Source organism: Furipterus horrens, unplaced genomic scaffold (genome assembly GCF_987537825.1).
Source record: "Furipterus horrens unplaced genomic scaffold, mFurHor1.1.pri manual_scaffold_11, whole genome shotgun sequence".
Taxonomy (NCBI): domain Eukaryota; kingdom Metazoa; phylum Chordata; class Mammalia; order Chiroptera; family Furipteridae; genus Furipterus; species Furipterus horrens.
Genome location: NW_028327181.1, coordinates 74,616,274 through 74,626,740, shown reverse-complemented (window position 1 = coordinate 74,626,740; position 10,467 = coordinate 74,616,274). Strand labels below are relative to the sequence as shown.

Genomic DNA, 10,467 nt, shown 5'->3' with positions numbered 1-10,467 from the left:
CAAAGCCCTCACCATGGAGCTGACAGAACAGCTTAGCTGTTATTTTCAGTGCTTGTTTCCTTAAAACTCTTTATTGCTCTAAACTGCATGGGTAAAGACAAAAGGTTTTTGTAGACTGGTGTCCAAAAAACTCATTTGACACCAAATTTATTTCACTAGTAAGCCAAACAATGCTGGTTTCTTACTATAAAAAAAACAGAAAATGTTATTTTTCTTCCCATTCAAGACAATTGTGTCAACATTGTATCAATACAGTGAAATGATTCCTCATTTAAATAGTGTCTCCCAACACATCAGTTTCAAAAAAAACCTCCAGCCTTAACAAACCACTACAATTAGAGGCTTTACTGATGGCTAACTTTTAACCCCTACACTTCCCAAATAGGCTATCCAATTTGCAAAAAATATATACAAACTTTTTTTGCAGCATAAATGCACACAAATGCTAACATTTTGCAACCTGTCCAATCTTGAATAAATTTTGATTATAAATTCTCCAGCTACATATAAATGACTGACTTTAAGTAAAAGGATTAGTAAAGACCTAAATCTTCTTTTTGAAGACTTAGGTCAGCTGCTTTGTCCACGCAAGTTTTATGAGCTGTTTGTTCATCTCCCATACAAAAACAGAAAACTGATCCAATGGTCTGTCTCCACAGACATCTCAAAAAAATCCTCTCAGATTACATGAGAGAATTTCATTTTATCACCTGACTTGCCTAGATGTCAGCATAACATCACATTTTAAAATTTGCTATAAAACCGGTATGCCTACCCTTAGCATACCATTGCTATCATGGGGAGACAGATATGGACTGAAGAGCGTTGCTAAAAAATAAAGCTGTCCCAAACATTGGCCAGGCTATGGAGTTTTAATAGGACAACTTTTAGGTAGCAAACTGCTCTGGTGCAGTTGCTTCCCATTATTCCTTCGTGATTCAATCAGTCAGACCTTACTGTATCATTAGTATTGATAACATCATAACTCCAGAGATAGATCTTTAGCAAAGCTTAAAAGACCACAAAAAGCACTTTTAATTTTAAAGAATTTTAATACAAACTTAATATAAACTATTTCAGTCCCTCTTAACATGTAAGTCACTGACTCAAAATACTTTTATACCATTTTTTCAAGTATTGCACAATATAGGTACAAAATTAATATTTACGATTACATTTTCTTCCATAATATATAGCAAAAATCTTTAAACTTTTAACAGAAAATACATTTTTTGAAAAAGCAAATATTCGTACATTTTAATTCCACCACTAAAGGAATATCCTGTACACAATTTTAGAATAGTTGATGTCTTTAAGATGGATACTTTACAATTTCAGTAAAAAAAATACAACATGAAGCTGCTGCTGTCACAGATCACTGTAGTAAAAAGATATAAATGCAATACCATGTCGTAGAAACAATATATATATCCTCTGATATTTTACAAACTTTGTACTAAATTAAATTATACAATTAGAAAAGACCAATAAACCCACTTATTAGTGCCAATTTTTTATAAAAAAAAAAAATCAGCCATGTCCTTGCTATATCTTAAATACTGTAAGAGGCCATATTCTGAGAGTATACTTTAAAATATACAGTCAGTATAAAATAACTTTGTGCTTGGTTGGCAAATGAAAAATGATGCACGTTTTATTTTTGTAACCAAGCTTGAATGTATCCTTACTATAAGCTTAAAAAAAAAAAAAAATCTCAAGGAGGTGAAAAAATAAAAATCCTCCTTGGGCCCGAGTATTATAACTTGTACATTTTCTTTTCTTTTTTTAGTTAGCCATGACAGGCTGGAATTGCTGGTTAGAATACTGCATGTTATTTAAACTAAAATTCAAGCCATCTACAAAAGACTTCTCGTTGAGGCCTCCATAGGCCGCAAACACATCAAAGGCATTACTGTACTGAAGAGGACTGAGGTTAAGGGGGCTGTCACCTGGGAACATTCCATTGGTACTACTACCTTGACCCTGCATATTAGGAAAAATAAATTCCTTGGCATTAGGAGAAAGAGCAGAGGTTTTCTGCTGTTGCTGCTGCTGCGGTGGTGGTGGTGGTGGTGGCTGGGATGGCTGCTGCTGTTGCTGCGGCTGCTGCTGGCTCCCCAGGCCAAGCCCGTACAGAGAGTGCATTGAGGAAGAGATGGCTTTCTGCTTCAGGAGGTCATTCACATTCAAGCCAAGGTTGATAGGAGAAGTACGTGCAACCTTGTTGCTGCGGCCACTATTCTTCATTTTGGTAGAGCCAAACTTGGTGGCAGCAAAAGTGGCAGTGGTAAAGGTTAAAGGCTGAGTGGACCGGGGCATGAAAGTGGGGCTTACAGCAGCAGAGTGACCAAAGGGAGGCGATGGAGAGCTGGATACTGATGAGGCTGGGTCACTTATGGGCATAAAAACCTGGGCCTCTGGGTTAAAGCTGTTTTTGATCTCTTTATCCAACTCACATCCATTTTCATTATTATCATCCACATAAAGCACTTTCACTGGTCCCTTTTCACCAATCTGGTAGGAAACCTCAAATGGGTCGATCCAAACACTAAGATCCTGCGGCAGATTGCCACGAACATCATCAATGTCCAAACCACTCTCTTTGGATGCTTGTTCGATCACTGGGTCCACTTTCTCCCCTACGTGTATACATCTAAACCCTGATCCTTTGTATGGCTTTTCAGGATACCAGTGCCCTTCATATTTCTTCTTAAGAAGTCTTTCAAGCTCTTCACCAAAAATGTTGACGCGTCTCCTGGGAAGCTTATTGTACAAATATGAAATAATAAAATTTAGTGCTACTTGGATTTCAAGCTGCATAGCTGCTATGCCACAAAATTAGATTTGTTTCAACTTCCCCACACACACACCGAAAAAAAATTGTTCAGTTTGTGGCAGAGAAACAAATTTTCATTCAAAGTGCTGGTATTAGTAGATTATCCTTCCCCTTGAGTGGTCTTGTTCCTTAAAGAAAACAAAACAAAAGCAAACATGTACAAATAAGATAAATGTAAGTCCCACGCCTGTTTTTGCCCCCCAAATAGTTTCACTTTTGAAAAAGTCTAACAGGCTACAAAGTCTGAAAAATATAATAGCAAAAAATAAAGGAATATACAATAGAAAGTTCTTTATTAAAGTTGATGGGAAAACAGGATTTACAGTTAGAACAAGACTCTTAACCCTATGATTTTGTTTCTGAGTTCTAAGAATAAAAATATCTTCAGAATATGTAGTGTATTCCTTCTTTTTCTTCCCTCAATTCTCACAAGAATATTTACTGAAAACTATCTGTGTACCCATCCATGCAGTTATGCCAGTTTTAGAAGTTGGTGGTATTTCTGGTCATCATTTTAGAAGTGAATTCTGTGTTTCCGTTCACTTTGGATATATAGTGTACTGCTTCAATTTCCTTTATTGTTAAATTATTTAGAAATTTGAGAAGTTCGGGAGATTATATGAATTTTCAAAGTGCGTTATTCTAAAATTAAAGGTACTAAATACTAAATTAATTGCACTTCTAGTGAGTGATAATTACAAACCAAATCACCCTATACAGTTGAGGTCTTACATAGACTAAGGGCACACAATTGAGCTCCTTTGTGCTTTTTCTTCCCAATGTGTATTTTTCTAAATACGAAAATACCTCTTCGACAGCAAGTATAACAGAAGCAACAACTTCATTTCAAAGCTCTATTTATTAATCTGTTTAACAGGCAAGGTTTCTGAGTTTTATTCTGATTTTCAAAACCACCTCCCTCCCTCACCCTGAGAGAGTCCTGCACGGTAAGGGCGACCTTTAAACGTTTGCTGGATCAGCACTGGGTGGGGATAAGAAAAGATCAAGGGCAAACAGAAGGTATTTGCAAAGGAGATCTATGTGTACACTGAAGGGGACTTAAAAGGACATTTAAAAATCAAGCTGGTATTCAAACATCTGTTCCATTTCCCACATTCGGGGTGACAAAGGGAAAAGACGGCCCGGCTGCCCCCCAACTACAAACACTTTCCGTGCCACGAGCCCGAGTGCCGCGAAGGCAGCTGATTAAGCCCAATTGCTTGAAGGTGCAGGCAAGCGAAACGCAGGCTCGGGGGAAGGTAGTTGGAAAGGAACGCCTTAAGACAGGAGTGTGAAGAATTACATAAACAGCCGGTTGGGTCTCATTAGATTTCTGCTCACAGCCCTCGGAACCCAAGCGCTACAGCGGCAGCAGAGGCAGGAGGAGGAGGAGGAGGAGGATGGGGAGGAAGAAGAGCGTCCAAGTCTCCTCGCAGGAGGAGGAGGAGGGAAGAGGGGAGAAGGAGAGCGACGAGAAATGGAAAAGCAACCACTCGGGGCCGGGCGCCGGGGCAGGTCGGGGCGCCGCCGCCCCGGGTCAGAGGCTCCCCTCCCCCCGCCGTAACCGGACCCGCCGCTCCCCGCCCCCCGCCCCGAGGCTCCTGGTACCCGGCCAGAGCCAGGGGAGCACGGGTTCCTCAGCACCATTTTTGGCCCCGGCAGCCACGGGTCCCGCGCACCCCAGCGTTACCCTCAAGCTCGCCGCTCCTTCCGGGCGCCTCAACCCCCGATCCCTGTCAGCTCGCCTCGGGCCGCCCTTCCCCGGTCACCCGGGCCGAGCCCGACGCGCCCGCCGGCCCCGCCTCCGGCTCCCCGGCGCGCAGGGGCCCCTCGGAGCCGCCTTCGACCTGGCGTCTGGAGACGTTCCCCTCCGCCCCGGGGCCGCGTCGCCGCCGTCGCCGAGCCCCCGAGGGCCCGGACCTCGACGCCGCTGCAGCCCTTCCTCCTCCTCCTGACCCCACCCGCCGCCCCTAGATACTTACGGGCTGCTTGGAGGCTGCTTCCACCACAGACCTAGCCGCTGGGCGGCGGAGAACGGGCGTCAGGGCGGGGGCACAGGAGGCTCAGCAGCGGCGAGCTGTTTTGAGTGCACGACGGCGTGGCCGGGCGAAGAGCGCGGAGCACGGCGGCCTTGGTGCTGGCCTCAGGAGGTCGTCCCTCTGACTCGGGGTGGCGGGGACAGGGTCACGCTATCGCGTTCACTTCTCCACACAGCCGGTGCCCGGCCCAGCGTCCCCTTAATGCAACCACTTCGCGCCGGGCCAGAGCTTCGCTCTTTCTGCCGCGGCGCGCACCCCACCTCTCATTTTATATCCTCTTCCCCGCCCCCCATCCCCTCCCGTAGGGGTGCGCGCGCGCCCATTCGCGTCACACAGCTCCGAGCGTTGTAACCAATCCCCGCCCTCCGACCGGCTCGTCGGATCCTCACCGGCTGGCTCCGCCCCTGCCCGGCCCCCCGACGCCATTGGTTAAGTACTCCCTGCCTGGGTCCTGACAGACGGCAGAGGGCTGGAGTGGCAAGGCCACACCCCTCGGGCTCCAGGATGACCAATGAACCGATGATCTGAAGTCCCTATGGGCGGGATTAACAAAAAGATTGAAAAGGGATTGGGGAAGAGACGTGCCAGTGGGTGACAGGTGGGGTGGAACGGCTGACAAGATTTAGGGGAAGAGTGTCAGAGAGAAGGGGGAGGGGAGGGAAGCAGGTGGCGAAGCGGCGGGGGAAACGGGGAGGAGATCTAGGGCCCCCCAGAGGGAAGGGAGAGTTTACAGAAAGTGCCCTACCCGAGTGGGACTGTGACCGAGGAAAATCCCACTCGTGGACATAATACAAGTCGGCCTCCAGTTCACCCAGAGGAACCTAGAGAAAGGGCGAACTGTGACAGGGACTCGTGCACCCGATTAATTTAATATTAATCACCTCAGGGGCCTAAGCCAACTGCCATCCAGAGAGTGATAACTACAGAACCCAAAGCTGTCGTGTCAGGCTGGGGGTGGGGAAGGGAGACCAGCAGGCCACACCTCCCGCCCCGGTGACAGTTTAACTGCCTCCTCCTCCCACATCAGACCTCCTGGTGCGACCCAGTAGTAACTCGGACACAGGGGTGGCGTGAGACTGTAAGAATAATTGCATTTTATTCCAAATGTCCCAATCCAGGCCTCCGTGCCAAATTGCGAACGTATCTATGTATATCCGTGTATTTCAAGTGCCTACTTTAATACACATATAATAAACACGGTGCCTTCCTGCAATGTGAATTTCAGATAATTTTCCGTTGAAATATGTCTGGGTAAATAGGGAGCGGGGAGAGAGAGACTCAAGGGGGGGTGAGCGCCCTTTTTCACAACCTGCAGCAGAGAAATACACGAAGTTGACCGTGCTTGTGGAACCGAAAGTCCCTCTTGGCTAAAAATATAACAGGTAGCAACCATCCCTGATTGGCCACGCGTCTCCCTTAGCAACCGGGCGATTGGCTGTCTGGTATCCCGGAGACCGACGTCAAGTTCGCACAGAGAAAACGAGAGAGAAAGTCCAGGGGGAGGGAAGGGTGAGAGGAGGAAAAACGGAGCAATGAATGAAACGCCCAACGCCTAGCCTTTCCCTCTCCCCTCTCCTCTGCGCTCAAGGAGAGATTCCAGGAAAAACACCAGTTGGGGCGCCGCCTTCCCCTCAAAACTGTGGGGCCTGCCTTCTCAACCTGCTTTAGGAAGTTAAACTGAAACTCAGCTTAGGAGTGGGGCATCCGCGGAGCCGGCTGTGTAGACCAGCTGGGGCACAAACCCGCTTTACGTATTAGGCCTAGAGTCTTGGAGCTTTATGAACGCAAAGTCTGGATGTTGCCCTTTTTCTCCGCCATGACTCTCGTGCCCTTCTGCCATCTCTCCTCCCCTTTTAGAAGGAACCGAATTGAAAAAGGATATTTCTGAAGCCCCAATGTGTGTGAGCAGGGGAGGGAAGATGGGTGTGTGGAATGAGATGAGGGTGGGGGTGGTCAGGTGACCTAGTTCATGTTTATTGTACAGATTCCTAAAACTCGGGCAGCGTTTTTTAAGGACACAGAAGTTTAACTCGATGACTTCTTAAATTCTGATTTTTTAGTGTTTGGACCTTTCTTTTTAGTTGTAAACCAGGAAGAATTGGATTTGATTGTGAAAGCATGGAAGCATTTTAAAATTACAACTCTGCTTTCTTTGCATCAAAGAATTTTATATTATTTGTTCAGTGTTTTCTTATCTTGCTCATTTATATTTTCTGGTTGTTTTCTATAATGAACATTAATTCCATTTGGTATAAAAAATGAAGTACTTTTAATTTTATAATTAGTTGAGCACAGAAATTGCAAGAAACTAGGTAGGATATTTTGGGAGTAGCTTACCAAGAAAAACACTTGATTTTTCATGTGCTCCAGAGGATAATTTCTCTTTCCATTAAGCAAATATTATTGTACCAAACATCCAGAATTCCAGGACCATGTGTCAGGCCATGTGTCTTGCTTTGTAATTTGGAAAATATATCACTATAATTAGAGGAGCATATTAGGCTCCACTGAAATTGAAATGTCTAAAGATAGTTGAATTGTAATTTTGTCAAATTTATCCATAATTTTCAAGAATTCTCTAAAGAGAAGTCGCAAATACTCTTTTCTGAATACCCCCTGGGATCTATAATCACAGATTTAAAATTTAAGAGCAGTCATCTGATGGGTACTGATTGACTACTAATGGCAGTAAATATGATTTTTAAATCAGAAATTTAGATGTCAGAAATGTATGCGTTATTGCTGCTTAGCCCCAGGATATGAAAGAGTTTCAAACTAAATATAAATATAAATGCACACACACATTGAGACCCCATGGTATACTGGAGAAAGTGGCCAAGAGCAGGTATTGGGACATCTGAATTTCATCTGTTTCTATCACTTTCAGTTCTCTCATCTATAAAAAGTGTTGGATTAAGTAATCTCTTTCAATTAAGAAATCCACATTTAAAACTCAATGTTCCTAAAATAGGTAATGTAGTTCTTTTTTCAAATATAGATTACAAAAAAAGGGAAACCAGATGCATAGCTTTCCAACACTGCCAGTCACACGTATAAAATTCCCTTTATCCGAGATTTGCACTTTAAAGGACTCCCCGCCCAATAAACATATGACTTATTACCATTTAACATTAACTTTGGAACTTTGTGGGACTGCTAAATGGTTATTTAGATTTTTGGAGAAAAAAAGAATTTGATATTAGCCCTCAGGTGGTATCACAATTAACAGATATTCCTCTCTTTGGGCAAGTGATAGTCACTGGAAATCACAGCCCTTGCCTTTCACATGCTTGTCCTCTACACAATTCCTTGAGCAGTGTCTTACACTAAAGTTAATGTTTGTTTGGTAAAGAAGTAAGTTCTAATATCATTGGAAGTTACAATTCCTTAAAGTACCCTGAATTATTACCTCATTCACATGTACAAACACACCAACCTTGATTTCTGAGAGAGCTTTGTCCTAAACTTTCTAATTCTCATTCTCGTTTCCTTACAAACTGAGACAGGCTTACAGGAGAATCACTATCACATGATGTGTATTTACTAAGGCTCATTTTATATTGAGGGAATCAACTTTCAACTTTATTTGAAAACCAGGCAACATTCAAATATAATGTTGTCCTTATCACTCTTGTTATCACTTCTTTTAGACATAAACCATAGCGTGAACATTTTAAACATTGTTAATAAAAAACACTTGCAAACTAATCACTAAGTTATTAAAATCCAAGTAAACCAATTCTTTCCTAAACATTTCTCAAAAAAAGACACACACAAAACGACTGAGTAAACCTCAACGTGGTTTCCTGTGGCTTCTCATGTAACTTAGTAAAGGACAGCCGTATAGTCTCCAAAAGAAACAGTAACACAGACTTTGCAATTAAAAGATAACTAAATATAGTAAACAAATCCATTTATCTTTGGAACAGGCAACTCAACTTGGTCTGATGGAATACCTCCTTATAACTTGTTCAATCCCATTATCCTGATGAACAAAAATCCAAACCAGATTTTGAAATTCCTTTTCATTAGCCAAGGATGAGGATTTTGATCTCAGCTGGAGATTATAATTGCAGATTCTAGGAGTGATACAGAGTTTGCAATATTCTAAGTCCAAAGAACATTAAAGTCTCTGTGAGTGAATGTTATTAGAGCACTTTAAATATACGAATTCTAGATTTCATCTATTGCACACTATGTTAAGGAAAATGAAAAAGGCTCTATTATAATGATATATACATTTAAAGTATAGAATACAGCTCTTATTATGCAGCTCTTCTTACTAGAATAGAATTATATATAAAAATTTTATTTTATAAAATGGACACATGGTCCTGCAGTTCTGAAGAGAGATATGTGTATGTGTATAAAATAATTAGATATATATAATATAGATATAAATCTGGAGATAGACTACATACAGGTATAGATATACAGAGATATAGACGTACAGATATAAAGATATAGATATATGCCAAGTGCAGCAGACACTGTTGCTAGCTCACCTATTTCCCATGTCCTGTCTCCTTCCCCTTGTCATGACTGAAGAGTCCATAAAAGCTAAACACATATCTTCCCAGTTTTCGTTGCAGTAGGGGTGGCATTGTGACACTGCTCTGCCAATGAGACATAAACAGAAGTCATTTTGGATGGTTTCTGAGAAAGCTTTGCTTTTCTTATCAAACGAGTTTGTTCCGGGTACTATAAGTTGCACAACAAACTATTCAAAAGTTAGTGGCATAAAACACCCACAGGGGAATGGGTGGCTTGTCTCTGCTCCACAGTGTCTAGAGCTTAGCTGGGGAGGCTCGAACACTTAAGATATCATCTGGAGCAGATTTGTCTAGTAGAAAGTTCTCCAATGATAAAAACATGCTATCTCTGTGCTGTCCGATATGACTGCCACTAGCCACATGTGGCTACTGAGCACTTGACAGATGGCCAGTGTGACTGAGGAGCTGAAGTATTTATTTTATTGAGTTTTGATTAAATATAAATTTAAATAACTAAATGTGGCCAGAGGCTCCCAAATTGGGCAACAGGGATCCGGAGGCTTCTTCATTTACTCGTCCAGCACCTGGGCTAGGATGACCCAAAGGCTGGGCTCAGTTGGTACTGTCGATTGGAGCATCTACACGTGGCCCCTGAACTCTCCCTGGGGCTTGGACTTCTGGGAGCATGACAGCTGGTTCTGAGAGGAGGTACCCCAAGAGAGCATTTCTGGAGAGTGAATGGTCTAGGAGAGCCATGGGGAAGCAGCCTTCAAAGTCACAAAGCACCACTTCCACCATGTTCTACTGGTCAAAGTAATAAACCTGCCTGGATTCCAGGAGAAAGCACTTACACCCCCCCCCCCCACCCCAGGGAGGAATGTCAATTTGGGAATCATTTTTTAAAAATCACCACTGGAACACTTCCACCTCTTCCCTGGCGCAGCACGAGTCTGGCAGCGGGAGCTGCAACAGCCTTCTTTACCACCATGAGAGAAGACAAGATAATCACAGAGATAACTAGTAACTGTCTAGGTTTAGTCTTCTTTTTATTTTTATTTTATTTTATTTATTTTTTTAGCTACAGAATGTCTAAGCTTGG

At 43.1% G+C, this 10,467-nt stretch overlaps 1 protein-coding gene across 1 annotated transcript; it reads right to left on the bottom strand.

Annotated features, from left to right (window-relative positions):
- Positions 1-1,032: 1,032 nt before the first annotated feature.
- Positions 1,033-5,127, bottom strand: TOB1 (transducer of ERBB2, 1). Its single transcript, XM_090292148.1, has 2 exons — positions 4,819-5,127; positions 1,033-2,964 (listed from the first exon to the last, which is right to left on the bottom strand). The coding sequence occupies exon 2, from the start codon at positions 2,818-2,820 to the stop codon at positions 1,786-1,788; it is 1,035 nt and encodes a 344-aa protein (XP_090148274.1). The 5' UTR covers positions 2,821-2,964; positions 4,819-5,127; the 3' UTR covers positions 1,033-1,785.
- Positions 5,128-10,467: the final 5,340 nt, after the last annotated feature.